At 37.0% G+C, this 16,851-nt stretch overlaps 1 protein-coding gene across 1 annotated transcript in view; it reads right to left on the bottom strand.

Annotated features, from left to right (window-relative positions):
• DCAF6 (DDB1 and CUL4 associated factor 6) overlaps positions 1-14,808 on the bottom strand; it is a 42,053-nt gene extending 27,245 nt beyond the window's left edge. Inside the window, exons 1-3 of the mRNA XM_010165921.1 lie at positions 14,553-14,808; positions 10,226-10,318; positions 4,597-4,782 (exon numbers count right to left, since the gene is read on the bottom strand). Coding sequence (XP_010164223.1) covers positions 4,597-4,782; positions 10,226-10,318; positions 14,553-14,630 — 357 coding nt within the window. The 5' untranslated portion in view covers positions 14,631-14,808. The remainder of the gene's footprint in view (positions 1-4,596; positions 4,783-10,225; positions 10,319-14,552) is intronic.
• Positions 14,809-16,851: the final 2,043 nt, after the last annotated feature.

Below are 16,851 nucleotides of genomic sequence, written 5' to 3'. Positions count from 1 at the left end.
GAAGAAAATAACAAACAAAACTCTCCTAAGCCTGAATAACATAAAAATACTAGATGGTTTTTATTCCCATTGGGCCATTCCTTTATCAAAATCAAAATAGTCCCCTGAAGCAGCTGTGCCTTAAAGGCTGTTACTAACCTACCCCCTCACTGCATTTTTTTTTTAATCTTTTAAGAGGGCACTGTACTGCACTGTTTTCCCAACCTCAGCCCTACTCACACTAAGGAAGACTCAGATGGAGTCTCAAACGTATGGCTTCAACTCAAGAAGACCTCCTTAAGACAAAATAAAAGGCAAGCAACCATGATGTTAAAGCTGAATTCCACAGGTTGATGAACACAAATGAAATGTCATCTTTTTACACACTACCCCTTAAATACAAAACAGGGAATGTTGTAGAAACTAGCAGTATTTTTATCTTCCTACACTACAGTAGCTTCATAGAAATTTACAAAGCAACAAAAAAGTCCATAATAGTTTAATATGCTAATTCAACACAGAGCAAGCGACTCTAACATTTTTATGTGATGATTTATTCTCCCTGACCCTTCCCCACAACTCTTAACAAAAGTAACCTGTGGATATCTGTAAATCTCTCTACCTGAAGTGAGGTTACAAAGGTAATCCCTGCAGGATTCAGCATTTCTTCTTGTAACACTCAATATGTTAACTGAGACAACGTGTGGCTGTGCCAAACCTTACTGCTGACAATCACGTTTAACAGACAGAACAAAGCCAAGGTTTTAGGAACAATGGAACAATAAAATTCTGAGCTACGACTACTATTCTTCAGTATGTTAGTGTAATATATTGAAAAGAGTGTTTTTCAGTAATTCACTCCAATTAATTTTGTTAGTGTGGTTACAAAAGCCAGCGATTGTTCTTCAATCCACTAAATCCTTCCAGCATTTTTGCTGTATTTCGATGCAGAGCTTGCACTGACAACATTTGCTTTGTTCCAAGAATGTTGCTGAACATGGTACAACACAGTAAGCCCTTATTTCTAGTAGCTGTATTTTATTTTTGTTCACGCTGATACTAGTTCACAATACACATGTAACAGTGCAGTACATACCTCCACTTGCAAATGATAATTTTTACATGTTTAAAAACATAACTTTATAACTGTTAAAATAGAGAAACTGAGAAGTGCAGACTTCAATAATTAAGAGTCATTGTTACTATATTGAAGTTCAACAAGTACACATTATATATATAAAATTCTTTTTTACTGACTAAAAAATATCCTTTTCTACTTAACTTTAAAAATATATAACTATATGAGCATTTCAGTGTGTTGAAAATATGAAGGTAGGAGTTGTCCATAAAAGTCCATACTCCTTCTGAAATGCAGTTAACATGAAGGGCAATAAAGAATAGCATTTGGCTGAGTAAAAATAAACTTGTAATGGCCTTGTATAAACAACAAATTCTCCAGAAACATGTTTCAAGAACTTCTCTCTCCCTCTCTACTTATTCTATTCTCCCAGAGAATTAAAAACAATTGTGCAATTATTTCACAGTTCATAACAACCTACACAAATTTCCACACTCCTCTGTTTCAATGGATGATTTTGTAATGTTTTGAAGTGTCACAGACTCCTAGTTTAAAGCGCAGTATAAATTCAAACCACATTCAAATTTAGAATTAGTACCTCAGGGGCAGATGATGTCAGCTTTTGTTATTTAGAGAATCCAATGAGTCAAAGTTATATATTTAATATGATGATGTGCTTACATACAGCTGGGCAGTAACTTCACTATATTTTGAAATTATTTTCCCACTCCAGAAACCTCTCAGGAACAAAGTTGAGTTGTGTTATGTCAGAAGCTGAAGCTGTATCTCAGCCATTTCCTTAAAAACTCCTGCTATTTACTCTATTATACTTTCATATGCCAAGGCTCAAAAAAACCCATCTGCCATGCCAGAAAATAATACATGCATTTAATGTTCAAATATCAAGTTTAAGACACAGTAACAGAATTTATAGTCTTTACAGATAGTACCTCCCAAAACGTTTTCTAAACTTATCTTTTCAAAGACTTTTTTATGAGAGCTCAAATACAGGTTATGTTAAACCTCAGTGTAAAACAGGCTAAGAAAAATAACTCCAAAAAGAGACAGTTGGTAAAACAGTCAATGTCATATAGGGGTTTTGAGATCCCTTCCATTAACTGTGTCTAGAAACATTATAAACAACCAAAACAGTATCACATACTGTCATTCAAAACAACAGTAATGCCCTTGCTAACGTTATTTGCTGAATAAAAATCATCTGCAATAGCACCATTTTGACTGTGCAATACAGCAAATGTCTGTACTTTCCTGAACTAATGATTTTGAAGAAATTTACTATATTCTGTACAACTAGTTACTGTTTACTTATAGTAATTCTATATGGACAACAATAAAACTTGCATCTTGATTTGCTAGACTGTTGGGTTCTCAATCTTTATTCTAAAATATTTTTCAAACTCTTATTGGCTGTTCTGACAAGTTAAATTTGTTGCACCTATCAAATTTATATTTATCATCTGGTTTAGCAGCTTGCAATGTGCATTCTGTCATTACTGATGACAAACAACACCTTGCAAAGGGACAACCAGCAGCTCATATTACAGGTTAAAAGTGTCACGTTGGAGCCTCGGGTGCTACTCCACAAGCACAACTGGCAAGTGCTGTCATTGAATTTTCCCAGTTTGATCATTGGTTTGCAGCACCACCTGCTGTCAGTCACTTCATGGAATCAACCAAAACTGCTGCCCAAGCCAAGCTCAGATCAAAACTTAAGATGGTCACAGTGACTTCTCATGGTGACTTGTACACTGCCACCAACTCTTTCATTTGCAGTCCTCCAAGCAGCCTGGCCCATGACTCCAAATCTCACATACCCAAACCCCCTGCTCTTACGATACTTCTACCACCACCTTCACATCTCCTGAGCACAGTGTCCATAACCATTCTCCTATTCTCAAACTCCAAAATGTCTTAGATGATATTCGCAGCTGGCTACCCAGGTACCAGTGGAGCCAGTAACAGGCAGCTCCTCACACCAGCAGCCATCAAGGAGGCTCCTGTTTCCCAAGAGAGTCACAATGCAACGACCTAACAGACTCCTCCTCAACGAGGGCATTTCAGCTTTAAGAAACAGCTTCTCTGTCTCCAGATGTCTTTGTGAAAAGGCAGGTTTTGTTTGAGATACTGAGAAGACCCAATCGATGTGCAGAATCCACAGAGGAGCACACAGACTGCTATATATAGTAAACTTCAGTGAGAACTGAGCAGTTTACGCTTCTGCTTGGGGGCCATAAAGACTTGATGCTATTCAAAGGAAACAGTAGTTTCTCAGTCAAAACAAATCTCAAAAATAAAAGCAGATGATGTGAGCGTGGGATCCAGAATTACATTTGGTAAAAATGAAAATAAGTCTTGTATTAAACCCAGGCAAAACCAAACCAAAACAAACCCACAAAGCCCAGAAACAGCATGAATAGCACAAGGTTCACCCAACTGACCTACGAAGACACCCCACAGGCAAGAAGTGTTTCTCCATTAATGGAACATGTGTAATCACAACCATAAGGATATTTTTACTACATGATCAAAAATGAATTCTGGCATGACTTCGGTCATTTTCTTTTCTCACACAACCTTTTCACACACCTCTATTTTTTCTGTTTCTTAATAGAGACTTAAATATTTTATTTCCTTAACATACAAAGAAAAAGCTTGCAGTGAAATCTAAGCTGAACAGTTACACAAGCAATGGATTTGTGATTTTTTTCCCCCCTGTGGTAGTGTTAAAACAAACAAATCAAAAGACCTGGAACATTTATAACCCAAGAAAGAAATAACAGTATTTTTTCTATTTTAAGCACAGTAAGTTTTACAAGCAGCAGATTGTGCTGTCATTAAAATAAATAAATAGATCAATAAATCTGACTATCTTCCTAACTTAAGTAACACTTCGCTTCTTCACTTGCGTATTTATAGAAACAAAACTTCCAAGGGAGGACTGAAAACACTGGCTCTAAATTTACACATAAAGAGTTAACTAGGACATAAACCAGAAATTACCTAAAACTGTAAATGCATTTTTCACACATGCTGAAATAAGCATTTCTTAAAAAGGATTTAAATTGTGAAAAAAAGCATTAAACTGTTGAAAAGCTGGGAGCAGGAAGGAGAGAATAAAAATAAAAATGCAAAACATAACCACTGCCCCCACCCCCCCTAACCTACTTCAGAAAGAAATTCACAGCAAAATTTAAACCAGTTTTGCTCTGCAGAGAATTCTTTCAGGGAAGGTGTAGATTTGCAAAGCAAGTGGTCTTAACAACATTACTTTTTAGAAAGTTCTCCATTTAGTTTTACATTTCTCTCTTACTCTGTAAGACAAAAAAATAACAAAACAAAACAAAACCAACAAAAAACCCCCAAACAAACCACAACCAAACCTCAAAAAAGCTAGAAGAAAGCTTCTTTAATTCTCATTAAAATAAAGCTCTCATCAGTCTGGTTAAAATCTTGGGCAACACCACAGGAAAATATGTATTCTACCTATGTTAAAATGATCAAACACTTTTGTGGGGTACCTCATAGGTAGTTCCATAGTGGCACGTGTACTGGCATTGTCTGTTGGTCTCCGCATCTTGTTCAACATTAGTGTAAAAAATGACTCCGTCTCCGGAACAAGATACAATCTGTTTGTCATTGGTGCATGGTAAGAATTTTGCACTAAAAATATTGGCCCTGTGTCCTGAGCGAATAGTTGTTAAAACCTAAGGGAGAAAGAAAAGGCAAAAGCTGTATGAGGTTAATATTTTCCAGGCAAATAAAGAATGAGAAAATAACACAGAGTCTGGTACTATAAAACATCGGTTATGTACAGGCTGCCACTAACCTACAGTTCAATACAACAGAACAGAGAAGGTGTCTTTACACCAAATTTCTTATAAGAACAAAGTGGTTCCATAAGAGACATTCACTTATGTGCTTGCAGAAAACAGTCTGCAATGTCCTACCATTGGGCATCACTCTTCTCAGTGATGCCCAATGGTAGGACAAGGGGCAATGGGTGTGAGCTGGAACACAGGAGGTTCCGTTTAAACTTGAGAAGGAACTTCTTTACAGTGAGGGTGACAGAGCCCTGGGACAGGCTGCCCAGGGAGGGTGTGGAGTCTCCTTCTCTGGAGACATTCAAGACCTGCCTGGACACCTTCCTGTGTGATCTCATTTAGGTTCCTGCTCTGGCAGGGGGATTGGACTAGATGATCTTTTGAGGTCCCTTCCAATCCCCAACATTCTGTGATTCTGTGAAAGGGCTGGAATGCAACTGCCACATTTTGTTTTTAAAATGCTATTTACATATCACATCAGGTTTCTCAAAATAAAACATTAGTCCAAGTGATAGTGGAGCCAACCAGCATGTCAGTGAGGAGAGATGTAGAAGATCTGGAAAGTCATGGGTCAAGAAGAGTAAGACCTTGTAATTCAAGCCAACTTTATAGACTTTAAAAATTGATACTACTCTTAAAATAAACTCACTTTAAAAAGGAGAACTGAAGCTTATAGGAAAGGATATTTGGAAACCAGTAAAAAAAATAAACAAACATTTAAGAACATGATTACAGGGCAATAAATTACGACTTGACTTAGTCTCAATGAATGTCATTCATCTACAGTACAGCAGAGAAGCATATAATTTACTTCAGCATCGCAGTAGGTTTTAAACACTTTGTGACAATTCTGCATATTTCCCAACATACTTATTAGTCCATTAAAACTGAAAAAAAACCCCAAACCCTGTGCTTTCATGTACACTAGTGAACAGTCTGTTCTTACCTTGTTTCTCCCATCTGCAGCATTTAAACCAAACTGCATTTTCACCAGTACTAATAGGAAAAACATACTTACCAAGTTGTTTACGGTATGAAAATTACTTCCAAATTTCCCCTCAATTAATTTAATCGAAGAAAACATTATGCAAATGAATTTGCTCTGCCAGTGATAGCTGGTGTCTAATATTTTACAAGTGCTATTTCATACCTTATAAACAATTTGCACACACACAAAAAAGATTAACAGTGTATCTGGATATTTTGAAAGATACACAAGGCTCAGGATCAAAACCAGGAGAGATAATCCATTCGTTTTCTTTCAAAAAAATCTGCCTGTTCACTTAGATTTGTTCAGATTTCTGTATTTTCCTGAAAACCTTAAAAAATCCAGACATTCAAAAGAAATTAGGAACTCGGTATCAAAGGAGCAACAAGAAGTCCATACGGTACCCTAGTTCAGATGACAGTTAAAGACATATCATTTGTCAATCCCACCTCTGATTTTACGTTCTTGCTGCTGTGAAAGAAATATTTTTGTCCTGACAAGAAATCTCTTTTTATCTCCCTAAAAAATAAATAAATGAAAAATCTAAATTACTACAGAGTTGTCTACCATTTTATGATTACCCTTGCCAGTTCTCTACCACTTCCTCCCTGTTAGTGAATACAAGCAGGCAGATTTTTTTTCTCCTTGCTCTGCTGTACAGGGTCCTTCTCTCACCAAACTACATGTGCTTCTTACTTTTCCCCCTTTTTCTCACAAACCCTAACCTAATGCCCTTGCTTTTCATGCAGTCAGTAGTTAACTTATTCTAACCTTCTGCTTCAGTTTTCCCTATCTGCAGATCTCAGTTGAGACATGGAGAACATTCGATGATTGCAGTCAAACATGGAAAAACTCAACATTTTTCTTTCTCTCTTTTCTTTTCTCCACTGTAAACTGAAACAGCATTCAGAAATATGTACAGCTACACATTCTCAGTAAAGGTAAGAGCTTTCTCACAGGCAGATCTAACCCCATCTTGCCTGTCCCTCCATTTCCTGACTATGTTGCACGGTGTTGCAATAGAAAGTATTGAAGTATTACAGCATTTATTATATGCAGAAGATTTTCCACACCCTTCTTGACTTGCACTGTACATCCTTTTCTACTCTGGTTATTATAGTGCCTTAGAGAGGGAAGAAAAAGGCATAAAAAAACATGAGAAAATGTAACACACACAACCAACCCCCAAAAGCCTGTCATTAGCTACACAGAGGAAAACAATACCACCACCTTACTCCATTGGAGCATCTTACTACCAACATGTAACAGGCTACAAATACTTAACAACTGACTAAAAACAGGGGAGAACCAAAAGACTTCAGATGTTCTTCAAAGTACTTGACTAGCGGTAGTAATTCAGATATCCTCATAACTTTTGCAATTGCTTAAGTAATACATTACACAGAAAATCAATTGAAGAGGCAATGAATCCAAGAATTCAAATTGCATCACTTAAAAACCCAGGTTAAATCTTTGGGCTGGGATTACTAATTCATGTAGCGATCCCAGAAGCTTGGATACAAGCTCCATCCCTAATAATAAGTGCTTTTCTCCAAGAAAGTAGAATTTCTGGCAGCTACTCTGTTGCCTTTAAACATGAAATGTTTAAATTCAACATTCAAATGGAAACTCTTTACAATGAAAAGAAGAAAAGTCACCATAATGAACAAAACAGCGTTTCAAAAGTGACATTAAAAACTAAAACCAGTTTAAAAAGTGGTTTTATTTCCATGCCAGCTTACTTTTTGAGAAGAAGCCTGTTAAAGCAAATGTAAGTCAAATACCCGTGGTTTACTAAGCCTTTCAGGATGTAGTTAATTCAGGGCTCCTGTTGAAGACACGCAGCACTGAATCATTTACAACCCAGCCTTTTCAATAGTACTTCCTTTGAAGAAGTCAAACCTGCTTTAGAAGTAGAGGAAAGCAAACCTAACGGAACCGCATCCTGAAGTGAAAAGTAGCAATCCTGATTCTGGAAAAGCTGCAAACCTTCAGCTCCACTAACCCACTTCCTCATGGCAGCTGAACCCTTTCTCTCCCAGAAGACAAACCAGGCTAAAGATTCAAAATTCCTGAGTTTAACTACTCCTAAGAATCCTGTCTTCACACTCGTATTGTCTAAGAGAAGTCCCAGGCTCCATTTAAAGGCTTTGAGTGCTCAAATTGATATGAATACATAAATTCTTATCTTTTTGTACCATATTTGTAGTGGGTAGAGCTTTAGCTCCGGACAAACTCTGCCCACTCCTCACCCCCAGTAACGTGATGCCTAAAACAAATAAAATTAAGAAGAAAACTCAGCCATCCCAAAGTATAATAAAGTGCTCATTCTTTTGATTTAGACTTACAATTACTATAAGAAATCACAGTAAAACATTTCTCCTCAAATACACAACTCGAGAAACATATTTAGAGAAACTTCTCCTTCTGAGACACATTACATAGTAACAATTAACTTTTTCATCTGGCCATACATAATACAAACTGGAGTGACTTACACAGAACTCATGCAAATGAGAGTTAAGATTAAATGCTTCCTTATTAACTTACGTATTTTATTAGCACAGAAGACTATATTGATGGCTGAAGTCTATTTTTGTTACTCTAGCTAGCTCATAACAGAAAATATGGTGATAAGGATATCTGCCAAGATGACAGAATTACAGTAGAGTTCTGGTAATGGTACCAATTTGCTTCCATTTCCTCTATTGATTCTGTTACTCAAGCCAGAGAAAATAAGCTAACACAATTGGAACAGTCATTAAAAACTGCATCTCTAGTACGTTTCAGGAACAACACTGATTATTAAAAGTCCTCATGCTAGTACCTGCTGTTTATAATTGCATTTGCATATACTGGGGGGCAGAAATCTATCTGTTCTGCTGTTATATAAAAAAATAACTTGGCTGACTGTTAAAAATAAGAAAACAAAACATTTCCTATATTTCTCAATTTGGCTTAAGTGCAGCAGTAGTATACAACAGGGAAAAAAAACTTAAAATCATCCTATGAAAGCATAAAGTTTAAATTGTTCATCTATTAAAATATTATAATATTTTAACATAATAATTATATAAAAGATAATGATATACCAACTATCCTATAGTGATATATTAAAATAAACCCTGCACAATAAATAACAGTGAACACCCTCTACTTGCATGAAGTATTTTTACTTTGCAAGTCTCCCCAACACCACTCACTTTGGAGTACACCCTTCACCCACACTGCAGCTCTCTCTTTTCTTCAGCTGAGCTCCCAGCCCAACAGAAACCCTGGTCTAATGACACTGATCTGAACTTTGTGAGACTGACCCCAATAGTCCAAAGGACGAGATGAAGTTTGGAAGCTACGGCTCATTTGGGGAAGTGAGGAAAAGGGCTTTACCTACAGGCACAGGTAATGCTCCAGATCACTATTATTTTCCCACTCTAGCTCTTTGGAAAGGCAAAATATTGCTGCCTCCATAACCTCCTATTTGAACCCCCTTCCACTGTACCAAGCACACATTTTGGTTTCCCCACCACATTTACTTTTTCAGCATCTCTTCATGGTTTAGTTCTCAACCTCTGAGAAAGCATGGGAGAGAGGACTTCACTTGAACATTGCTACGTAGGATCCCCAGCACTGAAGGACACAGTTGAGAGCATCTGTTCTATCAAACTATCAGCATCTCTTCAAAGAGCAAAGCGTGGAACTCTGCTCCTGTGTGATGGACACCAGCTGACGTTACTGGAAGCCGTTTGACTGCATCATTACCCGTGTGAGTGCAGAAGTGGAAAAGCAGAGATCTTTACAGCACCTTCCCCTTCACAAACCTGCTTCTCCTATTTCAGTACAAATTCTTCTCCACCCATGTACATGCACACACAAGGCAATGTCATCTCAAATGGTAATAAAGAATTTTAATCAAGACTGACACTTCAACAGCATTACACAGAAAGACAACTCAGTATATTACGTACAGCAAAAGCTAATACAGTATTTTAAAACTAAAATGAAACAGAAAACAATGTATCTGACTAGAAGATTTCACAAGAATTACTGAATCCTCTTGCTAATTCTGACACTAATCTGATGTGAGACCATGTTCCTTTTGTGCCAGACCACCTACCGTAAAATGGGATAATACCTATGTCGCAAGGGATTAGAATACTAAGATTTTGAAGCACTGTGAAGTTTTATTCCCATTTATAAACACTATAAAGTGCCTGATATTATCTTTGTCAGATAACAATTAATAGCTGAAAAATAATATTATGAAAAATATCTTAATATCTTGAAAAAAAAAATAAATTTAAATCTTATTTGAAAATTACTGAGTATCCAGAAACCTACCTTTCTGCTGTAGGGATTGCTAATTACCAGATTGGTGTCATCTGAACCAGATAAAATATATTCTCCTGTATCATTCCAGCAAATTGTATTCACCTGCATGAATTAACAAAAATTAATTTAGACTTACATTCATTAAATTTTCAGAACATTAAAACATCAATACTCATCCAACACTACAGAAATAGGAAGAACAAATTCAACTGGAATTATGTGATTTCTAAGAAGCTAGTACAAAAAAGAAAATTATGTTTTTAAAGCAAATTGGTGAGGGAATCACCTCCTGAACCTACAACATCTCAATTACTCCCTCTGCTCCTGAAGAGTCCATTAGGTAAATCGAGCCTTCCCACAAAGGCCTCAGTAGCCACAATTTTACACGCTCAGGTGCTTTAACATATCAAATATAATCCACAGAGTTCTCCAAATTTGAACTGGAGGGCATCACCATGTTCTCATTATTGTATCTTCACGGTTCCCAAATTCTGACCATCCATTGCTTTATATACTTTCCAGTGACCACACCTTCTCAGGGACCATGTGAAAAGCACTGTAGAATCCACCCTGCATCCCTTTTGAGAAGTGTGAGCATGCTGGGAAAGAAGAATCCTACAGTGAGGTATAGGATTGTATTGGGAGAACTTTACAATATATTTCCTTATCAAGTCTCCTTCTCACAAGACTGTGTTTACTAAAGTGGTAATGAAATAAAGCTGTAAAAGCACTCAGAATCCAGAAAGTATCCTCAGAGTTACCTGTCTTCAAGCAGCAGCTCATGCACAAGCACCAGAGACTGTGTGTGTGACTATTACTGTTTCAAGCAGCCTCTAAAATAGCTTTAAGTGTCAAACTGTAGCCATCAACATCTTCTGTTGGCTATAATCTGTTGGCAGAATAACTGCCTTAGCGTGATGTATCAGAGCAGACTATCTAATTAGTAAAAACTCACTTTGTGCTAAATCCTTGTGGTTTTTTTTTTAATTCAGATGCCTCATTCTGAGCCCAAAAGACAAAATCTTTTCGTTTAAAATAAATATACTCATTTTAGCTACTATTTTAATCACAAGTTTAGTTGAGGTCCTTTAATTAGGCAAAGTTGCAAAATCAGAATTATCTGTTTCTTGCAGGCAACAAATTGACATATTAATTGAGGAGCTTTAAATCAACTTATGACGCTCAAAAAAAAGAAAAGATCTTTACATGCCTATGGCAGCGTTAGCTCAATGCTCAGCAGCAGTCAAATAATGTTAGGAATCGTTAGGAAATGCACAGAAAAGCCAACATCATTCTGTCAGTGAATACATCCATGCATGGCAAATCTGCATCTTGCACACTATGCAGTTTTGGTCCATATCTTACTCCTATATTCTCAATTTTTATTACTGCCCATTTGAAAAGAAATTATGAAAAAGAATGACTAGGGTGATCAGAGGTATCTAATAATTTTTATGGCAAGAAGCATTTAATTGGTACTGCTCTGGGGAGGGGAAATGACAGAAGCTTATGAAATCATGAACGACATGGAAAAGGAAGGAAATAATTTTCCGTGGATCTTTACAGTATAGGAAATGGAGGTTCTTCAATGAAACCATCATATGATACACAAGCATTTTATTAAAACTTGAATTCATTGTCATGGAATGTCCTAGACACCAGAAGTGGAAGAATATATATATATATATATTCATCAAAGAGAAATTTAAAATTATAAGAAACAAAGACACAACTTTCTCCTCCACCTGTCCATTAAAGTGTGATGTGTTCTTAGAATCACAGAATGGTTTGGGTTGAAAGGGCCCTTAAAGCTCACCCAGTTCCAACCCCCCTGCCATCAGCAGGGACACCTTCCACTAGACCAGGTTGCTCAAAGCCTCATCCAACCTGACCCTGAACACTTCCAGGGAGGAGCAGCCAAAACTTCCTTGGGCAACCTGGGCCGGTGCCTCAGCACCCTCACAGTGAAGAACTTCTTCCTAATACCTAATCTAAACCTGCCCTCTTCCAGTTTAAACACCAAATACTGTGCCCTGTCTCAATTTTCCTCAAAAATCAGTCCTGGCCACTCCCAGAGCCAAGTTACCAGGCTCGAACGAGCACTGGTATGACCTTGCATGGCTACTCTTATGATTTTATAACCCTGGCTGTCAATCACCAAGAAACATGCATTCAACTAGCCCCCAGATCCATCTATCATTGAAGTAACCGGTCCTGACAACAACTGTACTTCAAAAGTGTTGTCCAGCATAGCACAGTACCACAGGCAGGACAAACACAAACCCCAGGAATGTTCGTTTTCACCAACATTTCCTTTCAGGCAGAAAAATACTATCATTGCTCTAAAGAAACCAAAAATGCTAATACAAGGATACAAGAATAGAAATGAGAACAAAACACTGAAAAAACAAGAAAACTGACAAAAAAAATAGAAAAACCATGATATGAGAAAGAAGAGCTAGCACAAAAATTAAACAAATTGAACTGGGTGGGTGGGGGTGTGTGTGTGTCCAAAAACAAAGTCTGAAGGACAGGAAAGCAGAGAAAGCATCGAAGATGCAAAGGGGAGATGTGATTATCTGAACTGCAGCATCACAAGCCTGTACAAGGCATCAATCATTCTCCTCCTGAATTCTGTTTGCATCGCACTGATTGCCTCAGGGTTAAGCAATTTCCACACAACCCACCCAGGCCAAAGTTGATTCAGGAAAAAACCTGAAGTGACACGACATAGCCAAACGTGTGCTAGAGGTCTGTAACTAAACAGGCTTTGTATTTGGTACCAAATCACCTTCTCAACATTACTGTCAAAAAAATAAGTAAAAAATTAAAGTCTTTCAGTGGAATAAGATTTATTTATTTATTTATTACCAGAGGACACTGACTTTCCAGTAAGTGATCAGTCAATACACTACATTTTTCAGTGTTCAGTACAACCCACTGACCAACAGTGAATAACCCCAATAAATATGCATATGGATCACTAAAACCAGATGCTTGGAAGAGTAGATTTAAAAAGTTCTCATGTCTCATTCCATGCTAGCAAACCCACTATTAAAATACACTGTAAAATGAGGACTAGCTAGAAAATAGGTTTGTATTTCAAAATCGTGTAGAAAAGCTACACATCTAGTACCATCAGAGCCACTCAAAACCCAACTAAAAGCAAAATGTAACAGTTACTGCACTAAGGGTTTGAAATTCTTGGAAAAAGGTGTTAGAACCTTAGAAAAATAAAGGAAGTATTGAACACAAATGACAGACAATTAATAACAAAATGAGAAAAGTCAAGGGGTGTGTAATTAGCTTTTTTCTATGAAGTATTTCACATTATCAACTTTACCTAATAGTATTTGCCATCTAACTAACCTTGAAAGGGAACTTTTGATCCATTAGTCAAACAGTCAAAAATAAATTTACTATCTCTGTGTTCCCCAAAGACAATGCAGGAGGCAGAACAGACAAACCTTAGATAACTGAAAAAGCAAAACTCCTCACTTCTGTGCAATGTAACAATAGAATAAACAAACTCTTTTGTGAACAGGATAGATGAACAGAATACAAGAAACAGAAGAAAGGAAATAAAAATGACTGTAGATATCCAGAATACCAGAAAGAACTCCCCAGCAAGGAAGGGGGTGAAAAAGCCACTACTTTTCATCTACGGAGAAAAAGGTGAAAACTGCACATTCTAATGATATGCAAACAAACTTCCTATGCTAATTTAAGCACAGCTTTGAGGACTACTCGCTCCAAGTGCCATCCTGATGCAGATGTAATCCTCTGTATTTTAAAATGTAGTATGTGCTCATGTCAAAGGCTCCATCTACCCCTGCAGTTCTGCCTTCCTCAGCTTTCACAGGACCAGAACTGGAAGAAAATAAGTGGTATTTTTACTCCAGTTCAATATGGTTTAGAAGTGTTTTCTCCTCTTTCCTCACAGAGAATAAATCACTCAAAACACTAACGCAGCTTTAAGTTAACAAAATATACCAACATAGCACAAAACCACTGAAGATTCCATTTACAGATCTGAGATGAGTTCTAACTGAAAAGATAAGCAGGTGTTTCCCTGGCACAGCAGATCCATTCATTCAGCAGAGGGACGCAGTATTAAACTATAAGGATGGTGTTTTGTTTTGTTTCAAAGGTAAAGCGTCAGATGTTTAAGAAGAAACAAATACCTAGAGAATTCAGATCTAGCTCTCAACAAGCACAGGTTTCCAGCTTGCTTTAATACATGGTATTTACAATTTCAAGTTAAGGAACTATTACCATGGCAGCAAAATATTAATTTAACATCTTTTAACAAACAAAAAAGCAACAAGTGACTTACACATCCATCATGCACATTCAAGGTTGCTTCAAGTTTTAATCTTTGGATAAATTCTCTTCTCCCTGTGAAGAAAAACATTAATTACATACTCTTTTAAAACAGTAACACTGAAGAAGTAATTAAGACCCTGCTAATGGGCACTAAAAGGTAAAAACCTAAACGAACCAGAATATAAATGTATGTCTTGAAACAATTCACATGGTTCTCATTTTACAAATGCTAAGACAAGCATCACCTTTGCTAGCTCTCCCACCACCTTTAATAAGAGTGCAGAAACAGCAAAATTAACATTTCACGGGTTCATAGGCTGATGCTTCCTCTAAAACTAATACCTAGAAAGCAGGAAATAATCCTGTGGCTACTCGGTTAACTTATCTGAAAGGCAGCAAGTATAACATAGTTCCAGAAGTACAACCTTTTGGATAGGAATATAAAGAAGAATGTGTCGAGATCCCAAGTAGAAAGTAAAACGTGGTCTCGTAATTTCAGTAAAAAACTGGAAGTTGATCTTCCAAGAATTATCTACGACTCTACATCTCCTCTTAAACTGGAGAAAACTCAACTGCAATTTCATGACTAATGTTGCATTTTGAAAAGTAGCACTGAAGTCCAGCACCATGCCATCTGCTATATACTTAAGGGATAAAACACAAAGGAAACTTTTGGAAAGGTAATGTGAAAGGAAGAGATGAAGGAGAAAAGAAGCCTATAAATGCATATTGAGTACGGCAAGGGTCCAGTAACTTTATGTACTTATTCCCTACATACAAGTTGACTTACTACTGCACTTAAACCCCCTCCTGTACTATACACATGAAGAGGGAAAAATTAAGTGTACTGAAAACAATGTGGTCTCTTCCTGAACTAGATGTTTAAGCAAATAGCTCCAACTTCCATTCAATTTAGAGTGCCCCCGTTTTACCAAAACAGGTTATAATGAACCTAAGATGATCTCCTGAGGTTCCTTCCAACCCCAACCATTCTGTGATTCTGCTTTTCAGTAAATACGAATTCTGAGGTGTGAAATATCACCTGTTAAATGCTTATATATAATTTTGCAGAATAGAAACCTAACAATTTGCTTCTAGGGTGCTGTTGTAATGCAAAATACAGCACAATAATATGTGACACCCAGGAAGGCAACTTCACTAAGAAAGGTGTACTCAGCAGGCCAACACAAAAACCCAGTGTTTGCCAGCTCCATCACATTTTCACTGGCAGAACAGAAAGGTTTGACAGCAGGGGATGACTCTTGGGCACTGCACTACCTGCGTATAACACATCTGGAAGTAAGGTGGTGTCTGCAGACCGACACACAGGCACTTGCTGAGAATCCTCTGTACAGAAACACTCAAGCAGATTACTTTAACTCACTTTTAAAAACAAGCAGAGCAACAGATTTTCCCCCTTCCCGTATGGTCTGGTTTTAATCCTAATCACTTAGATCAGCAAGCAAGAAACAGTGAATGTGTTCTAATCACATCTTCAACTGCAATTGTTATTTCCTCAAAGAAGTCTGCTGATAAAATTAGATATGAACTGACTTCTTGTTGTTAGATTAGGATTTTTTTGGTCTTAATATGAACACAGCAGCTCTACAAGTTTCAGTAAATGTTTAACTTCACACAGACATAGTGTCTCATATACTTACACTCCCCCACTTAAACCATTAAAAAATTGTTAGGATTGCGCATACTAGCATACATGATTTGTTATCTACATGATTAGTTATTTATCATGTGACTACTATTTATCTAAATATCTGTTTGAGGGGGGAATTAAATACAAGCAAAACTACAGCAGTTAAACAGCTTCCTTATTCCTTAAAGTAAACAGGGGGCAAGGGAGAAAACAGTTAAAATGTTTTGCTTCCAAAAACCTTCCTATTTGAGAAAGTACTAAACACAATAAAACAACTGAATGGATTGTTTCTAGTTTATCTTATTCAAAACTAGAAGCACCAGATCCTGATTTTTTTTAAATAAAACCAGAACTACTCAAATAAACTGATCTGAAGAAAATACTGTCTCTGCCTCTGTTGTTGCTGTTGTTAAAAGCTGAGTGAAGTCAGTGAATCTGTGCTCCTCGTACCTCAGCAATGACTTCTGCAAGTTCATTTGTCTGATAAAAAAAACTTCAGCAGTAAGTACTACAGTTTTCCAATATTTAAGTCACTTGAATATTTTTGCCACTTTCCCATTTTTATCACGTTAAAAAAAATGAAACCACAATACTGTATCTGGTTTATTAGTAAGCTACATTGTGGTTTTGTTTTTTACTCTTCAGGCACATCACGACT

This window comes from Antrostomus carolinensis, unplaced genomic scaffold (genome assembly GCF_000700745.2).
Source record: "Antrostomus carolinensis isolate BGI_N321 unplaced genomic scaffold, ASM70074v2 scaffold15834, whole genome shotgun sequence".
Taxonomy (NCBI): Eukaryota; Metazoa; Chordata; class Aves; order Caprimulgiformes; family Caprimulgidae; genus Antrostomus; species Antrostomus carolinensis.
This window is presented reverse-complemented; position numbering and strand designations above follow the sequence as displayed.